This window comes from Pleurodeles waltl, chromosome 8, assembly GCF_031143425.1.
Source record: "Pleurodeles waltl isolate 20211129_DDA chromosome 8, aPleWal1.hap1.20221129, whole genome shotgun sequence".
Lineage (NCBI taxonomy): Eukaryota > Metazoa > Chordata > Amphibia > Caudata > Salamandridae > Pleurodeles > Pleurodeles waltl.
Window position 1 is genome coordinate 701,092,546 of NC_090447.1, and position 21,470 is coordinate 701,114,015.

General features: G+C 39.2%; 1 protein-coding gene across 16 annotated transcripts in view; it reads right to left on the reverse strand.

Moving 5' to 3' along the window:
* Nucleotides 1–21,470, reverse strand: part of ABI3BP (ABI family member 3 binding protein) — a 2,083,720-nt gene that overhangs the window by 936,237 nt on the left and 1,126,013 nt on the right. For 11 of the 16 annotated variants that reach the window (XM_069204834.1, XM_069204837.1, XM_069204832.1 and 8 more), the window contains 4 exons: nucleotides 17,698–17,772; nucleotides 15,819–15,893; nucleotides 11,033–11,107; nucleotides 10,184–10,240 (listed from right to left, as the gene is read on the reverse strand). The exons of 3 other annotated variants lie outside the window; for them this stretch is intronic. In XM_069204834.1, coding sequence (XP_069060935.1) covers nucleotides 10,184–10,240; nucleotides 11,033–11,107; nucleotides 15,819–15,893; nucleotides 17,698–17,772 — 282 coding nt within the window. The remainder of the gene's footprint in view (nucleotides 1–10,183; nucleotides 10,241–11,032; nucleotides 11,108–15,818; nucleotides 15,894–17,697; nucleotides 17,773–21,470) is intronic. 2 more of the 16 variants (XM_069204835.1, XM_069204842.1) reach the window with 1 other exon arrangement.

The window sequence follows — 21,470 nt, forward strand, 5'->3', positions numbered from 1 at the left end:
ACCATTTTACCTGGCAATGCTGCTACCACTACGCCATATTGCCTAGAGGAGCAGTCAAATCACATTAACGTAATGCAAATGAAATTATATGAAGATGAATTAGGTTATAGAAAAAATAACTGTGGCGGAAAACTATTATTTGGAGTGACGAATAATGTATTGGTGGCTGAAAAGTTCAGATTCTTTACTCAAATTTGTGTTTGGCTGCTTAGTAGAAGTTACACTTTTCATTGATGTTGTTTTTAGGCTTAGTTCATGTCTTTCTGTTGTGAATGTTGTTAAGGAATGAAGGTAATATGTTTACAAAGTGGTGGAGGCAATGTCTGAAAGAAAGGTGTGAATGAAGCCCAACATGTTCAGTGATGAAATGTCATCAGACTGGAACAAGAGTCAAAAAAATTATTTGTACTATGGTTCCCAGAAAAAGCATGAGTTTACCTATTTTTAGCAAGATGTACATTATGGTTGAAGCCAATAAGCTCAGTGTGAACGGATAGACTGAAAGAAAATAGTAAAATGCTTTAAAGAGGTTATGAAATTACTCATCTAATGGCATCTATTTACCCTCTGTCAACTCTTGTTGCTCAGGTGAGGTATAGGTTGCCTCCATTTGAGTTTCTGTGGTGACTGCATGTGTTTCTGCTAGAAGAAAGGTTTTAATGAGCAGGAGTTTGATAAGGTATTTGTGAATTATCAATAATCTGAAATCCACAAACACTTGGGTGGTACAAAGAAGAAGAATTTGTTAATAACTTTCTAATGGTTTTATAGTTAAGTTACATGAAAAGTCCTGATATTATATGCAGAGAGTGTTATCAAAATGCACTGACTATGAATTTATTACAGCTTTGCTTAAAAACTCTAGGTACACAAATACAAATTGAGCACTAGGCAGTACAATTGAAAGCTTCCAGAACTGTTCTAGATACACAGTTCAAGATACATCAACTACTCATGTTGTGGCATCAGTATAGATGACTCATACCATGCCCTGCAAGGAGATAAACTCAGACTGGATTGTATTCATTCAATACAAAAAAGGAATCTGATCAATATAAATCCATTTGACTATTTAGGACTATGTAAATTAGTTCACTGCCCATTATTGTTTCATGCACCCAGTGAGAATATATAGTTGTTATTTGAGGATTCCTTTGGTTATTTGATATTAGGCTGTTTGAAATAAAGAAAACACTTTAATGTGTGTTATGTAACATAATCTACAATGTACATGCTAAAGTGAAAGCTTTGGCAGCTCAATGATGAAAAATAATATTGGTGGTAATTAGATGCAATACTACAGACAGGTTTATATGCACACCAAAACATAATGCAAAGAAATGCATATACAATTATATCCAATCACACTACTGCCACCAGGGATCTTTTATTAGTAAAATGTCACATTTACAGTGCAGTAACTATTCAATAAGCAGCGACCTCTAATATCACTAATTAATTGTTTGAACCACATATAGCCCTCTACTCCCTTTTCAGATGGGTCTGCTCTAACCAAATACCACGTACATTCACAGAATTAAATCTCCAAAGCAGTAGTGTGAAGTAAACCCTTCGAGGATGAAAGACGTTAACGGACTAGTTATGATGGCAGATGGTGAATAAAGAAAAACATATTGGATGAGGAAAATCTAAGATTGTTTACCCAGTTTTAAGTCTGTCCACTCAGAGAAGGTAGTTGTTTTTATTGTTGTCTTTTCTTGGGTCATTTGTTTTTTATCTGTTAGGAAATTAGTGCACTAATTAAAATATCATTCAATGAAGACTTCATGTGCCTGCTGGATTAAAAGTTGTAAACACAGCTAGTCAGTTTGTATGGTGTTTCTTTTAAGGGAGACTAGAAAGAAAGTCTTAATTTGAAGAAGATTGAAGAGAATGCTTTGATATATTTTGCTTTCTCAAAAAGAAACAGCATTATCTTTGGAAATTGGTGCATTCTGTTATCCTCTAAAAATCTCAATATGGACCCTACTAGAAATGGTGATAGAATAATAGTTTAGAATGAGACGCTATTGAATAAATGGTGTTAGAGAATTAGTCATCTTCTGAAATAAATTTTACATTTTTCACTCTTTTGTCTCTGGTGGTTTGGTCCCAATAAATGGTATGTCTTTTAGAGGTTCTGTGGTCCTTGGATGTTTTTCTGTTATAAGAAAACAGTAGAAGTAAGTCCTCTATGTGTTGTGCTTCCTGCCTCCATCCATCATTTTATTGTGCATGTCTACTCTCCCTGAGTCTCTTCTCCTGCCTCTTCCTGATTCTCTCGCCTGTGTCATTTCGTACATGCTTACTGCCTTCTGCATTCTTCTCTTGCCCCTTTGAATCCAATTACCCTGGTGTATTTTCTTCTGCATGCAGCTGCCATAATTTCAGTTCTTCATCCTTCCTCATTCAATACCACTTTAAGCACTCTAAGCAGCTTGTGTCTACATGTGACATGGGTATGTCAGGTATAAATAAATATCTCTCACTTATGCAAGTTACACCAGCTCTATTAAATAGCTATTGCTGTAAATCAATAAATTACTGGAATTTAAATTGTGTTTGATAACACAATAATTTTCCTAACATTACTTGCAGCACCAAGATGTGTTTATCTTTGGAAATTAATGGAGACTCTCCAAAACAGAAAAATATGTCATTTTGTTAAAGAGATTCCTTGTACCTATGAATTAATGTGGTAAGAGACCCATGAGCCCACTGTAAAAATATCTGAACACATAAGATCTTAAAAGGAAATGGACTAAAGTTCGCCATTATACTTGTTATGTTCATTTAATTCGTTTCAACAGCTCATTCTATTCTCCTCCCTCTCCAAAATGGCGTCTGCACTGACAGCTCTTGGTACACTTCCTCTTTTACTGGGAAAGATATTCATGAACCTTGTCACGCTTTCACTCCTTTACATTTCTAAAACCTGCTGACTCATACAATATTCAGTGTCAGCTTTGAGTATTTTCCTTTGTCCTCTTACTCCACTCTCCAATCAGTTATTGCTCACCTATTATAGTATTATTTGTCTGTCTACCATACATCCTGATTTCTTACTTGTCCCATGCCTCTGGGTCTCTTCTGGCACCGTCAGCTTCCTCCTGATCCCTTGTGACCCTCCTTCTATGTCCCCTCATCCTTGCTTCATTAATCTTATATCCCTTCTGCCTAATTCTTTGCCCTCTAATTTTTAAATTTTACAAAATCCATTGCCCCATTTGCTGGCTAGCAACCCAGCAGGCTCATTTTTTGCACATTCAAAAAGTAGACATGCATCATGAAGTGCCATTTATATGTTCTGCACTGGTTGAGCTTCCTGAGCCATTTTAACAGTAGATTACTGGAAATAAAGTTGTATATATTAATGTAATAACTTGCTGGTGAAAACCTTGTTACCTGGAGTTGTAGAAGGCTTCTGTGTGGAAATAAACTTTTCAGTTTTGAGAATTTCTTGCGATGTTTGATGCATTGCTATTTACCAAAACGTTAAAAACATACCTGTCCTTTGAGTGACATACAACAGGCGTGACAAACAAGAGCTTTGATAGTCTGATGATGATGAATTTAAAATGTGTTTGAAGGGTTTCTTAAGCTAGTTGAAATATTGCTCTTGTGGTGGCAATTAGGGAATTGAAACTGCCCCAAGACTATGATAGCTCATAAATCAAAGGCTAACATAGAAGAATGAAAGTATTAGGTCATGGTGGACACACACACACTTTCTGTGCCCCATAACGTCTCGTGTTACACTTTTTTTCACTGAGAAACATTAAAGGCCAAAGTCACAAATCCTTTCTCTATGAGTGGCTGTATCTTACCAAAATCTTATCTTATCAAAATAATGGCTAATTTCAAGGCCTCGTTAGTAAAGCCTTTTCTTTGAGAAGTTGTATTTTTTTCTAGACATGCTTGAGACTTAATTATGAATTTAAGACATTCATAGTCACTAATAAAAAGATTTGTTAAGTAAAAGTTGAATAAACAGGTCTTACTATTAGACTTTCATGGGTAAATCACGCTTAAGACTAGAGTGAGCCCACCCATGTGTTAAAGGTCAATGCAGCCTCTTAGTACATAGGTCACACTGCAAAATGACAGGTAGGTCAGAAACACAAAAAGTCAGTGCATTTACTCATATTTTTGGTGACTTGCATCGTCACACATCTGGCCCTCCATGGACTAAGATTTAATATGAATCAAAGAGGTGAATGGTTGAGCTTTACAATATATTTATTTGTTTGATTTATAGAGTTTTATTAAGAATACACATGGCTGGTGGGTATCAGAGCACTGTACAGGAAAGAATCACACGTCATTGTTTGATGACAACCCATAAGCATTATAAGGGGAACCTTCCATGTTGAAGGAAGACAAGTCGCTGTATATTTTGGTGGGAGTTGTCAGTTTATTAAACCTGAACGAACACATAAGTCTAATTGTTCAGAGAAGGGATACATTGACCCCAACCTAACCTCATAAACCTCAGTGCATCTCCTTGTGTCTACAACTTTGCGGGAGCTGTCAGTTTTCCATTTCCACTAAATACAGACCATCAACAGATGTTGATCATTTTGTTGATGTCTCACATCCATGATAAATATCATTTTGAGGCTAGTGATCACAGAAGTAACTGATTTTTTACATTTATTTTCCCCATCCTCCCCGAACTAGAGTGTGACTGCACGATGACACCCGACACCAGATATGCATGAGGTCAGAACAACCTTAAATTAGGGTAAGATGTATGTTTGTGATTTTTTACTATCAGTGAAATCATGAACAGCTTTTACTTAAGAACCGTTTTTTTCACAGAATTTGGGGAGGTGTGTATTAGATAAATTGGAAACTAATTTCACATCACTTGACTCACCAAAATAGTCAGTGTCTGCAGAATGTAACAGTCACATATCCTACAGCAGGATGCAGCAGGAGCATCATCTACAAAAACGACTAACAAAATCACTACTCTGGGGACACTCTGTACAAATATGTCTCTGACAATATGTCCATAATTTGTTCCATAGGTATTATCCACTGACGAAGTTTAGTCTCAGATGAGAGCATTAGGCCTCATATACGCACAGAGAATGAGTATGTAGGTTTTATGCAGGGATACAAAAAGGCCCCAGATCTGTTGGGGCTCATTGCATGGGCCGAAACATGTTGGCACCTAAAAAACCAAGGTTGAGTAATGGTATCTCAACTATAACCTTGTACTTTCTTTTAAACCATACCCTCAGTATCCTACCAATAAATAATTTTTTGGGGTGTACTTAGAGGTATTAAAAAAAAAACCTTATTAATATGTTCTTTATGAATCCCTGCACTGTCCAGTTCTGTTTTATCTACAAGCTCCCCAAACGTTTTTTTTTTGGTTGAGTTAGATTTGGGAGAATGCAAGTAGACAGCTAATCTCCAGCTCTCTGGTAGTGAGATAAGGAACTTTGATATCTCTGAGTCTCTAGCAACAGAAGGCAAGCCAACAAACACTTGAAGATCACTTGGGGTGTAAGGCAGAGCCCAGCTCTCCCTCAGCAAGGTCAGAGAGCAGCAGGGCAGCACAGCTTCCAGGTCTGCAGTCCATCAGAGTGACAGTCCTTGATACAGCACAGCAGTTCTTCTGAGAGAGTTGAGTTGTAGGTCTAGAAATGTCTTTATTTGGTGGGGTCAGAGAACCAGAACTTATAGCTGAATGTGCCTCTGAGGTGGGGGTGACTTCAAAGAAGGGTCTTTGAAGTGCACAAGTATCCTTTCTTCCTCAGCCCTGACTCCAGACTATCAGTAGGGAGTAATCAGTCTTTTGTGTGTGGACAGACACTGCCTATCCAGGTGCAAGGGGCTGATTTAGAGCTCCACGGATGGGCTACTCCATTACAATGGGGACAGAGATCATGTCTGCCAAAATCTAAACCACATAGGCTTTAATGGAATTTAGATTTCAACGGACAGGATATCCGTCACCATTGTGATGGATAATTCATCTGCCGAGTTCTAAATCAGGCCCTCAGTGTTGTCCTGTCCTGCCCTTCCTGCCTAGGAAGAGCCATCAGAATGCAGATGAATGCATATGAGCACTCAGACACACAAATCTTTCTGTGTTTGCAGCTCTCTAGAGTGAATACACAAAGTGTACCTGTCACCCACCCCAGATGTGTTTTGGAGACAGACTGCAGGCACAGAGGGCACAGAGAGCTGAAAGAGCAACTAAATGCCCACTTCCTAAAAGTGCATTTCTAAAATAGTAAGGTTAGTTCTGGCTTTATCAGAAAAGATGATTTATTGTTACCATTCCAAAGATATGAAACATGACACAGACACTCTTTTCTAATCAGGTATTACAGCTTAGAAGTGTGTTAAGGAATTCTCAATGTTAACCTAAGAGAGGAGTAGGCCTCACAGTAGTGAAAAACAATTTGGGGAGTTTTTCACAACCAGGACATATAAAACTTAAAAGTACATATCCTACCTTTTAGTTACAGAGCACCTTGCCCTATGGACTACCTAGGGCCTTCCTCAGGGGTGACTTAGATATAATAAAAGGGAAGATTAAGGCTTGGTAATGGATTTTAAATCCCAAGCCACAATGGCAGTCAATTTGCACACACAGGCTCTGCAGTGCAGGCCTCAGACATATTTAAAGGGCTGCTTCAGCGGGTTGCACAATCAATGCTGCAGGCCCACTAATAGTATTAATTTGCAGGCCCAGGGTACATGGTATACCACTTTACAAAGGTCTTACAAGTACATTAATTATGCCAGTTGTGTATACTCCAATGTTATCATGTTTAGGGGAGAAGCACATGCACTTTAGCACTGGTCAGCAGTGGTAAAGTGCTCAGAGTCCTAAGGAAAGAAGAAAAATTAATCAGCAAAAATATGAGGCAAGCAGGCAAAAAGTTTTGGGGAAAACCACCCTAAGGATGACAGGTCTAACACTCTTCATAATTCTTGAAAAGGTAGGTGTTTCGCAATTAGCATTTCTTTCAGTCTTTTCTTGAATATGTTTTGGAGTGGTTTGGCCAATCTTCGTACCCTATGTTATAATGGAATATTTCCACTGTTGCAATAATTTCACTTCAAGCATGAAGATTTAGAGAAGGGGGATGTTCCACTAAATCAGTGTTTGCAAACATCGTAGAAGTGAGAAATAAAGTACGATGTATTTACATCTCTTCTGGGTCTTCAGTCTGTCTGACAGATGTTGCCTCTTCCGGTGCATTTTGTGAGTGCTAATGTAGAACCAACTAAGACTTCTAGGGGCATATTTATACTCTGTTTGTGCTGGATTTGTGTCATTCTTTTATGCAAATCTGGGGCAAACTTAACTCCATATTTATTTTTGGTGCTAGACATGTCCAAAATTTTGGAGTTAAATTATTTTTTTGCCTGCAGAAAACTACTTTGCGTCAATGAGATTCAAGCTTGGTGCTCCCGGGCAAAAAATTACTCATAGACGCAGGCGCCTTATTTATTCTCCCATGCCAAAATCAAGCAAGTGAGCAAAGCAGGCCTAAATAAGGGCGTTAAGCTTACTTAGAGCCATTATTTAACGTCTGAGTCAGGGCAGACGTTAGGGGACCTGTGGGCCTATTTCCATGGTGGAACAATGGCACAAGTCAGGTTAGTCATTATTTTGGCTCTAACCTGACTAGCACCATTCTTTCATGCACAACCTCTAGTTTTCCCTACGCCTCCCCTATCTGGTTAGCGTCATGTATTTTGATGCTAACCGGGCCTTAGTGCCGGCTTGCGGCTTTTCTTAAATATGGCACTAGCCGACGCTATACTTTTTGATGCAAGCCTGCGCTAAGGCTGGTTTGCATCAAAAAGTATAAATATGGGCCGTAGTTTTGGAAAAGTGAACAAACCAATATAGTAAATGTAGCTCTTGCAGTGGTTTTTGTTCATTTTCTGTGTGTGTAAAGCCTGTTCACCTTCCCATTGTTTAAAATAAAGGGTGATAAAACCTGGTCATCTTCCTGTAAGCTATGCAGAATGACCATTTCCTAGGTAAGCCTTGACAAGATGGTGTAGTCAACAGCTTTCAAGAACAGAAAATATCTGCATGTGGTACCTCGTGACTATTGCGGCATGACTGTGCACAGTGAGTTCATCGCAAAGGGGGCATGTGAGGAGTGTCATCAGACACGTTATTTAGACTGCGTATGTATGCTTTGAGTTTGAAGTAAGTGAGAGGTTAATACATCTTTTCCTGGTATTTCAATAAACGATCCGTTTGACTCAGAAAATTGCGGGGCGGAATAAGTTTTCTCAAAGTTACGAGCAATGATAAAGTTCGTCATTTGAAGGATGTCTGTGATTATGGGTTTTCCAGAAATAAAAACAAGTCATAGTTCGAAACCCGAACAATTTTTCATGAATTAATGTGCTAGATGTGCCAGATTGCATGTAGCACCAACTAATTAGTGTGTGAGCCATGAAGCGGACCTTCTGCCACCTGTGGTCCTGACAAGCAACTTACACGAGCAAGCTAGGATTTCAGGATGACATCAGTTTCCTGTGATGAGAGAAAGATACCCTCTTAGAAGATCTCTTGGTGTTTATTCTATAGGGACTAGGGCAAAGGACTTGAAGGCAGCTGATAGCAGGCAACTACTGTGCCTTCTGTTTGACAAGGGACTCAATTCTACTGTGATCAGGACAACGCATAGAAATATCTGCTTTCTCTGTCACTTAAAGTGACTATTAGACTTGCTGGTATTTTTATGTCATCCTTAGTTTTCTGTATTAATTTCTGTCACCTGGTATTTCAGTTCAAGCTTTCAAGGAGTTGAGGTGAGTCTATTCTGAGCATACGCCGCCCTTTTCTGAGAATGCTTTTCAGAAGTATCTTATTGGTAAACCGCTACACTCGCAAGTGTGTCAATCTGTTTCTTAAGTTGTATTACTAACACGAAATAGGTTTCTTCGTAGCACGTTCGTGTTTCACAAGTATGCCCTATTCTAATAACACTTATTGCTGGGTAAGCATTCCTTGGAACATCTTCTAATGCACTGTAGAACGCGTATATGCCATGTGCTACACAGCTAATATCCAAATGTTTAATGTGTTGCTAAACCGATACATTCTTCTGAGAATATTTAGAAACAACATTCGTATGCAGATATCTTGACAACACGTAGGCAACTGATGCATCCATGTTATGTTACTGCTTATTATTCCACTCTTTCTGGCACCGTTTCACTTCACTTTACTACAGGTCTCTGCACCATCTCCGATAGGGATAACCTACTTACAAGCTCCTCAGATACGCCACTAATGAATGAATGCAAGAAAGAATGCCACCCTGAAACATTGTCCTTGAGGCATTCACTTGTCATCTCGTTTTCTCAAAACCTACATCTTCTTCCGCTGACTGACACCGTACTGTCAGTGGGGAGACCATGTACTTTAGCCTACCCCCAGGACAAGCGGCCCGCCCAATTTGTCCACACGTTTTTGCATGAAAAAATAGTACTGTTTGTTTCCTATCTTTCAAGAAAATCTCACACATCAGACTTCCATGACCTATTTGCCGGCTAATTATAACTTCGATACTCATTTTTTTTTTTCGGGCAGGAATTCCTCAAGTTGAATCCATACAGCCCTGGATCCTCTGGGCTAGCAAGTTAACATACCACTTTCCAGCAAATTGGTCAACTGTCAGCCTCTTCCAGTTTTCCTGAGTGTATCCAGGTCTGCCTCTTTTGTGGTTCCCCGAGAATAACTTTGTAAGGATGCAAGTCATTCAGTACCATCTCTGTGAAACTCCTTTTTGGGCCCGTTGTGGGCTTTATTTGAGCACTTGTAAAACTATTTCATATGGGACACGGATATTGCTTTAAACATTGTTTTAATCACAATTAAACTACAAATAAAGGGAGACAATTAGACATGTTAGTCCTTCTAGAGTAAGACATTATCTTCGGAATATGATCTGCATTTCTGAAAACATAAATAGCATAATTAGCAAAAGGAAAGGAAAAAGTTAATTATTTGAGCATTTTGTGTTCGACCAGAGCCTGATGTCCTTCCTCCACATGGCCTGGAAAAAAGACCTAAAGGGAAGTCCACTTAAACAAATCAAACAAAATTGGATAATTACATCCTGTTCAATGAAGAAACATCTTTGAAAGGAAGGCACAGGTAGATATTTATTAATGCCACAATTACCAGGTCTGGATTCCTGTATTTCAGAGACTTCAGATGGTTCTGGGTATAGAAAGAAATCTGCAAGAAACATTGACGGTTACATGGAAGATCCTGATTCTCCAAGAGAGGTTGTCTTTTGCATCTTTGGCAGCCATCTCCACATTGTAGTCTGAAGCTAGGCAATGACTTATGGTGACCCTGAAGCGCAGGCACTGCAAGCCCATGCACTCACTCAGAAGTGAATTTGGAAATAAAGGCAACACATGCCAAAGAGCAAGCAGCTAAGGCAGGAGCAAGCAGATGGTGAAGTCACTTTCTCCATAGTCATGCTTCAGCCACCAAGAGCAAAAAAAAAAGTACTAGAGGAAGAAATGCAAACTGATCATTGATGTGTCCTGTAAAGAACGAACGTTAGGCAGATAGATATTACACATATGGAAATGTGTGCATCTGGAGTACTGATGAGGCTGAATCATGATCCCATTCTTTGGTGGGTTGTGCACAGAGGTAAAAGGGACCTGTGCACGCATTTTTGAAGGAATCACACTGTCTACAGCGCATGCACGTACTACTTAAGCACACTCATGCATAACAGACAGCTATCAGTGTTTGAAGCTGTGTTTCTGATTTTAGATTTCAGGAGCTCAGGCTCCAACTCCCAGGGTAAGCCAATTATTGCATGTGCTGTAGACAGTGCATTATTTTTTCAATAAACATGTGCATGTCTTCGGGCCACACCGGTATGATGGCATCATGATAATGCCCCAGAAGTTCAATTGGCATATGTACTGGCAGCCAAAGGTTGTGAGATGGTAGCTTTTCTTTGTCTGCATGACAGGAATATATTATTCACTAAATAAATGCCTTTACCCTGTGTTGGCTTTGGATGTTCAGTGGTTGTAGTTGTTTTAGTCTTGACGATTTCTTGAGTCCTATTGGGTTTTTCTGTCAGGAAAACATAGGATCTGAGCATAATGTGGAATGTAAACAATCCATTGAGACTGCAAGGACCTTGATGGAATGTTACATCTATAGAATGATGTAAATACTATTCTCCTTCAGACCAGAACATATTTAGTTTCCATCTGTGTGAACCAAAGACAGTTATGGAAGTATTAGCATAAAGACAGAGGTGCTATGGAGTAGGCAGGGGTAGTACCTCACTTACATATGTAGGTATGGTGTAGTGATTCTACAGCATCAGTAAGGGTTTGTTACTAAGGTGCTGGCACTGTTAAGGGTGCTATGGCATAGATATAAAGGGATATGTATTAAGGTACAGACAGGGCTAAATATGGAAGGGTTTATGGACGGTTAGGGCTACTGTGGCATAAGTATAGGTATTAGGTATAGGTTGAAGACTCTATAGAAATAGGAATGGGCAGTGGTACCTGGGTAAATGTGGTGGTAGGAATACTATGGCATAGGCAGGGGTAAACAAGACAGGCTATGGCTGGATTAGAAGTAGCTGTTGTAGGCAAAGGTAGAGGTCTTAGGGTATGTGCTTAGATAGATACTAGAGTACCTATACGGAGGTATAGTTACAGGTAGAGGCACTGGGATATAGGAAGAGGTGGAAATATTAGGAAATTGCCAGAGGTAGAGGGTGGAATGTATAGATAGGGAGAAATATATTGGATATAGTCAGAGGTTGAAATAGACGTCTATAGTAAGATGTAGTACTACTAAGGGTTGGGCAGTGGTAGATGACAGAGTTAATAAAACAGTATAGTTGAGGGAGAAAGTGTGAGTAAATGACTTGAGTATAGGAAGAAGGATGTTTGTGGGAAGTGTCCAACACAAAGAAACCACTAACAAGAAGGTTAAGGAAAAGTGTCTGGCGGTTCCTTCACAGAATGGAAACTAGGTGTAATTGTGATTCGGGGAGGAAAAGCAAGATTTGAAGCAAATAAATTCAATTCATTGTTTAGAAAAATTGTAGGAATTAGGCTCCTGGCGAAAATTTCTTAAAGTATTTTTCTACAGAATCCCATTCCACCAGAAATAATGTCAGAAAGGAGTATTTGAAATTGGATACCCCCAAACATGCATCTTTAGGCAGATTTATTTAACTTTGCATGAAGCCCTGCTCAGAAAAACCCACAATTTCACCCATAAAACTAAACTAACAGATGGGGAATTTCCAGCAATCTACCTGTACTAAATTTGCACATCAGAATTTGGATTTTACGTTCATTCAGTGATAATTTTCTGCACCCAAGATTAATTTATGTATGCAAAATTCTCTATGGATAAGGACCAAAGTTGTGTACTCATTTAAAAAAAAAAAAAAAAAAATGCCACTGAGACTAATGCCTCTGAGGTTTATGGTGGTAATAATGACAACCCAACTGAAATGCATCCATAAATAGATGATTGCTATATTGTCACTAGTAGTATTCGCTTACTTTTTTAATCTAGGTTAATAAAGGAAGGATTCGTGTGAGATAACCTTTCACTCACAGCTTACAAATTGACGTTTGCAAGGTTGTGGCTATGAATTTCTACTACTGATTTCATTATGCCTAACATGTGGGTATTATAGGTGTTTGGTAACCTTGGTCGGTTGAGGTTTGCTCAGTGCTTTATGTTTGAGAGGCAATGCCTTCAAATACGATTTAAATGGGATTAATGAAAAAAATGATTAAACAATAAATATCGGAGGCACTTCCACAGGGCAAGCAAACGTATTTGCAAGCTGTCATTCCAGGTCTAATCAAATTTACAATGCATTCTGGTAAATAAATCTAAATGGTTCACTCGAATCAAACCAAGAATAAAATCCTAAAACGAAAGATTTTTAAAAAAGAAATCTTAGAACTGAAAACGTGGTGCCCCCTTAATGTGGAGATCTTTACAGACCCTGGCCCAGATTTACAAATATGCTTCACCAAGTGCAAAGTCACAAAAGGCAAACCAAATTAGTGCAAGGTTTCGCTTTCCTGTGCAAAATACCTTTTCTTAGTGCAAACTGTGATGCAATGCTTTATGCCACATTTCAACAAGAGGGAGTACTTGGGTGCTCATCGGGCAGATCAGCACCAGCACCCATATTTTTCCCCATAGATCCCAATCTACAAAGATGGCCTGACTGGCTTTACACCAAAAACTCCTCCTTGACGCAAGTACTAAGAAATAGGTGTTTTTCCATCTCTCCGAAGATTCCATACAGTACATGAGAGCTACACTACACAGCATCCCTCCAATGAGTGGAACGTTTCAAAAGTTGTCTAGGCATAGGATTTTGTACTTGAAGGGTACACTCAAAGTACAAATTCTATACTAGGCAGCACACACACCTCTGCACGATGGTGCAAAGGTTGAGCGTGGCAGTAGGCTGCACTTATGGAGTCACAGAGCAGAGGATGAAAGCACCAGAAGGCCATTTTTCACATAAATATGGCTCTACACTGCGTTCTTCTCCTTGTGCAGTGAAATGCACCACATTTAGTTGCAGCGCTGCGCTAGAGATCTTTAATCTGCCTCCTTCATTTCAATGGAATGAGTGACTGTTCTTTACCAATAGGATCCATACACAGTTCCCTATCATAAAATAATTTCTCTTTAATAGCACATAGTATGGTGCAGCTCCTGTGTTGATCTCCTGCATATCCTCACCTCCAAGGAACTTAGGCCCGTATTTATACTTTTTTTGCGCCGCGTTTGCGTCGTTTTTTGACGCAAAAACGGCGCAAACTTGCAAAATGCCATTGTATTTTATAGGTTTGCGCCGTTTTGCGTCAAAAAGCGGCGCAAATGCGGCGCTAAAAAAAATATAAATACGGGCCTTAGATTCTATCGCTTCCATTTTTCTAATTCCAAATTTTCCTAGTCATTGGCATCACTATAGTACCCCTTTCCTTGTAAACAAAGCGACATATAAGCATCACGCGCCAGAATGAGGGTCGCTCATGCACTTTTCTGTGATTTGTTTCAATGCCCCCGAGAAACACATTAAAAGCTCTGCTGAAACGAAAATTGCAACTGGTCATTTCTCTGCTTTTGATTTGCTAATGCTTTGAAAATGGCCTTCGCCTCTGTCTTAAAACTGTTACATAATTGTAGAGTTGCTCTCCCCGAAGAGTCATTGCCACCCTCTTCCCAAGTCTTCTTCCCTTCTTGTTATGGCGCATGTTCATCGAAACCATCGACACTAAACACCCTCCCCTCACCCGGTCTGTCCATCCATATTTTTCGAGTCTTCCTTGAGTTTGAATTCGCTCTATTTCAAAAACTCTTCTACATGAACGAAGGGACATTAGGCCTAATACCAGAGCTTGCAAGTGCAGCCTACCTCCACAGGCTCGAAAACAACTCTAATAACGAAGCTGTAGACATAGCCTTTTCCAGGACACGGAAGGTAGTTAAGCTGTGTATGTCACTCTTTTGTAACAGATCACATTCATAGTCTGAAGCTGCTCCATGGACGCAAGAAGTTTTTTTGTAAAAACAATGCCGTATTTATACTTTTTTTAGCGCCGCATTTGCGCCGCTTTTTGACGCAAAACGGCGCAAACCTAGAAAATACAATGGTATTTTGCAAGTTTGCGCCATTTTTGCGTCAAAAAACGACGCAAATGCGGCGCAAAAAAAGTATAAATACGTCTAATGTATCTTAAAACACTTTTCTAAACTTACGCTAGATGCATATTTTACCAGTGCCAGACGTCAACAGACTTGCAGACTCGGGACTATGTGCACTGCAGTCATTGACAGTACACGTCATTTATAACTTACACCCCCAGTTCTCGAAAGTGCACTTTTTCAAGGCTAGACTCCTTCCACTAAATATTCATATTAATGTTTGTGCTTACGCCACTAGCATAATTCATCCTTTGTATGACGTTATCCTGTTTTGTACGAACTATAATAATAAGTTCACCTATTTGTACCAGACTTCGGGGACAAGATGTATCTAGTTCTTTGGTCAGCCTTTCACCCTGCTGTGAAGTGCCACCTATAGACAGGGCCACTGAAAATATGTGATCCTGTGTCCAAGATATTTTGTGCATTGACATGGATTGACCGCATTTGGCACACAGTGCACCATCTGCTGCTTGTTTTGAAGATTCCACTTTTTCTAGCTCAAATGACTCAAAAGTTATTTGCCACACGTGACAGACCCTTTTCTAGTCGCTAGTTCTTATTTGATGATGGCCTTTTCATGTGGTGAATTTCTTCTTCTGAGATTACTTGATTTGCCCAGTTGTTAAAATGTGTTACAAGAATAAAATTGTGCAATAATCCTGCTGCACAATGTGACTCATTGCATGGCAAAATTTGCCTTTCTTGCTGCACGATCACATCAATCCTTCATCACAATTTGGTCCTCGTTGCCTCATAATTCCAGTGGCCATGCTTATACGTTAGTTGTAAATGATACAAAAACAACTGTAGCACTAGGGAAGCCACTGTTCTTAGAGAGATTTAGCTCAATGTAGATTGTTCTGGTCAGTACAGCTTAGAGAGACAAGGCATATGTGCAAAACAGAGTTGGTGGTCACAAAAAGGGATTATTCGATGAAGTAGTAATGAAACATAAACACCATTTCCACAAGACATACACACAGCAAATAAGTAAAGGTGGTTCTCACTTGGTCACAATGTATGTAATACGCTTATTTTTCAGAGAAGCTGAGTTTTTCAGAATAATTACCAGGATTTATGATCTGTATCTTTGTCCCCTCTGTTGTTTTTTCCATTGGAGTAAAAATCGGAAGCTCATTCGACACTGCAAAACAATGATTCTAATTAGAATGATGAAACAGCGTTAGCGGTTGTCTGTTGTGTCTAGGAATGCGTTGGTCCATGCTGACAAATGCTGCAGACCCACCAAAGAGCAACTCAGCATAGGATCATGAGCAACTGATGTTAAAGCGTGATTTTAAGAAAAAGGGATTGATAGTCGAGCATTGATCACGTAAGTCAATTTGCGTGAAAGTATTTTTACTGAAAAAAAGCAAGCCATGATGAAAGAGCTTCAGTTCAGTGGATCAGCTGTAGCCTGCCATGCTGACTTGGGCAAGAAACCATCACAGATGGGCAAACATTCTCTTAGCGGACAGCTGCCCGTGGTTCAGTGCTCAGCAAGTGGGACTAAACACAATTCTGTGCCAAATGCAGAGGCAATACTATTTCACCAAAGAACGTGAACACCGGAACATGAAGGAAGTCAAACATTGCCTGGAGCAACATAACGTGAACTAAGTGAACAAGAGAACGGTCAATTACGAAAACTGAATAAATCTGGATATTATCTGAGCCTGAAAGCTAACACTCTAATGTGACTAAAGCACAGTCCTGCAAGCAATGACGAGCTTTGGGGGTCATTAGCTAGTGCTATCAAAGGAGTGCTAATTAACAGAACAACAAGAGAAATTCAACATTGATAACCTGCACCCGCTAAAGCAAAATTCTGCAGCAAAGAGTAGGAGTGCAGTAACAATTAGAGGGCTAAAACGACTTTTCCAAAGAACAAAACTGGTAGTTCAAGAATAAAAATAACTTAATAATTCAAATGTCGAGGTACTTAACAACAAAATATGCATCACTGTAGCACCTGCTGTGAAAAGAGGTACATACAAATGACAACTATTTAAAACAACAATGAGTGGGTGAGCCAAGTAGATACTCAAGTGTGTGCACCCAATAAAAGAATAAAGACTTTCAAACACAAGTGGCTGGAACCTGCGACAGAAGAAACACGAATAACCGCAGTCACAACAACACCTGTCTTGATGACTATTACTCAAAAGACGTGCAAGGAAACATTACAAGTTCTTGCCATACGAAGCGTGATGCTAAATCAGGAATTGTGCAAAACGCTGGCAGGAGTGGCATAGGATGAGGACTGTGAAGTGTAAGCTTGTAAGCTTATAATGCAGCCAAAGCCAACAGAAAGTTGATCAAAGTATTAAGCAAGTTCTGTAAACCTATGCGTGATGAGCCAAGTGAGCCTAATGAAATCAAGGGCATCGAAGCATGGAATGAGTGGACTAACTGAGTCAGGCTATCGAATAGTGGATGAATGAGTAGACATAAATATGGTTACCATGAATCAGTTCCTAAAGCAAAAACAACCAATTGTGATAGTAATGATGCTGGCTATAGGTGCCACGGGCCAGGAGTTATTAAGACATGAGCATCATTCAAAATAGAAATAAACATTCAGCAGCAAGTTACTGTACTGTTGTAAAGTTGCCTGATACAATCAAGAGGAACAGTTAATAAATGCTGTTTAAAGAAGATGATGGAGAAGATGATAATGGAAGCGTCAGCTGGAAGCATATGTGAGTGAGGAATGGTCATGAATTCTGCAGAAATGATGTGAAGCAAATCTCTGAAGCCTGTTCAACCAAAGGCACAGTATGAGAGCGGCCAGCCAGCAGTAGCAAGTCCTCGGCTCCATAGAACAGAAGTAGCGGAAAGGAAAATGGAGCACTGGATAAACTTGGAGGTAGAAAGAGATGTCACTGAAATGCTAAGGCATCTCCTTCAAATGGAGCAACAAAGCAGTGCTGCAGAATCAGATTTACCCAGCGTTGACTCAGGCTCCTCGGTTGAGATGTAAGTTTTGGCTGTGAGGGGCTGTTGGGTCATTTCATCTTTTGCTGTAGGGTGGAAAAAGAGTATCTTAAAATTGTAGTGCTCTTTCTGAACAAACGAGTATATACATCTTCTCACTTTTTGCACTGAATTAGAAAAAGGACCAGATCCCTTTATGCCATGTCTTACCCCTTTGCTACAGTAGACATTGAACAAACACATTAGGTTTCTAATGTAACTTTATATTCTATTGGAGAGAATCGACCAACAGCTGTTATGATGAAAACAATCTGCTCCATTGTAACTATCAGTTTCTAAAGTTTTCAGTTTGTGTCGATGGCTGAAGGTAGGTGGGCACTGGCACTTATTTTAGATGACTGGGGATTCATTTTCATCATCAGGCCAGTGTAAAATCGAAATGCAAAAAGGGAGGAGGAACGAGAAAGAGAAAGATGGGAGCACTGTGGCAAAAGGACAAGCAGGGATGAAAAAGAACCTGTATGAGCCAGGTAAAGAGACAAAGGTGTAGAGTGGTGAAAGAAAGAGGCGAAATAGGAGCTAGACAGTCCTTGTGTTCAGCACCCCCTGCAACTAGCAGGGTTAACTGTAGGCTGTTAAAAATGGTTACCTGCACTTTACTTTCTTTCTTTCTTTCTTTCTTTACAAATTAAGCACTGTTACAAATTAAATAGATCTGGGTACACAGCAGAGAACCCTAAGCAACTAGGCACAAGCTCTTGAGCACCTGGTTTTACAATGGTTTATGCACATCCACTGCACACTGGGGTTACTTAAAGGCCTCTGCTAGTCTTTCTGGAACTCGCCATGATCTGGCAGAGATGCATAGGTAGACCATACTAAAATGGACGTTTCTTGGGACATTCCTCTCTCTTGAGCATGTAAGAACAAAAAACAGATGTAGGTAGTGTACATATTTTTGTGTTCCGTAAGGGTGGACTCAGACATACTCTCAAAAGAGGTAGTTCAAAAAAATACAGCTTATTGTTAGGTTTATGCACAATGTATTTTTTAAAGCACATAAGCTACTGTTATATTACTTGGAAATACTTTAAATTCTCATTGTAAAAGTATTTAAAAATGATATTCCTTTAATTAAAGCAATCCAAAACGAACATACCAATAGAGCTGACACATTAGATTCCATCTACAGTCTGGGATTCAACTTTAAGGCGAATGTTAGGTTTTCTCCTTAAGTCACTTCCATGTCAAAGATGTCAACATGCAACTCTACATGAGCTGGAATATTGCTATGCTTGCAGACTGTTCACTAACCTGAATCTATATTATTGTATGTGATATACACAGGCCTAACAACATCTGTATGACTGCAAATATCTGAAAATTAAGTTCACATTATTGATTTCAACCTCTGGAAACACCATATTGCAAAATCCGCCTTAAAACCTCTCCCCTGGCTCCGATGAGAGCCCAAGAAAGAAGTCAAGAGACCTGGCATTATGCATAACGCCCACTAAAATAAAGGCCTCACACACATCTCAAAAGAAAAGCTAGCCCCTCGATATCATTCTTTCAGGTGACTATGATGAGCTACCTCTCACTTGATCCACATCAATCTTTAAACAGCAAAAAGATGACATTGGAAATGTAAGAGCCCAGCTCTTGAACACTTTTGATCCAGGCCCGATGAAAGGACAAGTTTATCTGTGTTTCAGGGAGCTCCTGAAAGCAGAACTTTTCAGCTCAAAATTGACTGTGGGGCAGTGACTGAAGGTCCCTAGTAAGTGGGTCCCTCATGCTGCCCCATACAACTATCAACCTCAACGCTTGCTACATTGAGTCCTCTGAGGTGACAACTGTACAGCATATTGCACTTTACAAAATACAAAACAGAAACGTTAAATTAGATATAACCTATTCTGACAATAATCAGGGAGATGAGACAAAATACAGCCACTCTGAATGTCAGCAAAGCACACAACTCATGACATTATATGGACAGCAGATCCAGGCCTGACGTGGGGATAGCAGACTGTGCTTTTATGAACTCAAATACTGGTAAATAGCCTAGTATGAACAGTAAAACGTCCCTCCTTATATTGTGATTTGCTATTACTTCGCAGAGTAGATAGAAAAAATGCGCCCTCTCTACAATCTAGTTGTACAAACCTCAGTCACAGCTCATTAGGAAATCAGAAGGGGCCATTATCCGCATCTCTTTGCGTAAAATAATTCACTGTGGTAGTCATGTTAATTATGGGCATAGAGGGTACGAGAAAGGATTATGTACCATAACAAGAGAAACATTAATTAGTTGGACAGGCTTAGGGTAGACCAACCCTCTATAATTATTCACTGTGCTATGGGTTTAAAAGAGAAGCAGCACACATTAAGGCAGTGTTTTGCCAGATCTTTCCCTTCATGTCCATTTTACGCAATGAGGGCACTGTAGTACCACCCACAAGAAAGTGGGTAATGTCCCATGGGTCAGGGGCACAGTTCCAGTGTACACCACTAGTTGATATTAGGCAACCTGTCATCACATTTCTGGAAGGTGTGCTGCCTGAAGGAAGCATTGCTTAGTTCCATTTCATATAATCTATCTCTTGTTTTTAGGCATGGCTACAAACAGCTTCAAATGTTTGAAGGACCTCATAAAACCCATTCTTCAAAAAAGTAAATTACAGGGTAGAGAGGAGGTGGGCTTTGGTTCACCTTCTTTCAGCCACTGGCTTTCATATGTTTTTCGTGTTTAAGCCATTGCTTGATTAGGGGATCCATTAGGAACATGGCTTTGTGTGGATAATTACGTAGTCTAATTTGTGTTCTTATTAGGTTTTGTTAATGAGTTATCAAGTAGCCAAACTTTTAGACTCCAGATGTGACATGTCTTGCTGCTTGTAAATAAGAGCTGTGTGTGTTCATTGAAACATTTGCATTGCTGACACAACCTTTAAATTGATAATGTATGTATGTTTTGTTTAGTAAGTGTGTATTATTTGGGTACCTTAGCCTAAACCACATTGTTAGTCAATAATAATTCTTGTGCTTTCATTGGACTGCCATAGTAATATTTTGACTGAAGTTACAGGTTTTTAAGTCACAAAGCAAATACGGTCCCACTAATAGACTTTATTAAGAATGCAACACAAATATTAACCTCTCATTGATGTCCAACTGGTGTTGTTATATAGTTAGTAAACAACCCTTACAATGTCCCTGCTAGCAAAAACTATTAAACAGTACTTACTAACAACCACCTTTTCTTAAACATTTTGCTTTACATACACACCATGTATTTTCCACTGAAAAACGTTTTTTTAAACTCAGTAAACAACCATTTCTACTTCAATTTCTTTGTACCAAACCAATTATAACTAAGTATTACCATCTAATTAAAACTAGCACTCTTGCATTAATTATTCATACATACCACATATTTATCACTTTCAAACATTAAAAAATCCTTAACTAATATGTATATGGATACATATTAGCTTTTTTTTGTAGAACACTAGGAGATCCTTCATAACACTTTAGAATTTCCAGAAACTTCACCTTTCTTTTTGAAAATGACATCTACTCATGAAGCAATTCATAGAATATCTCATACCAAATTGCATAAAGTTGTCAAAAATAATAAAAAAAATCTTCATTTACAACTCTTCCTACAGCATTTCAACAATTGATACAAAACAAAATAAATAGCCAAACTAATTCGCTTTTTTGTTTTCATTAGATTTCTTTGTTATACATCAGTGACTACATTTTGCCTGTGAGACCG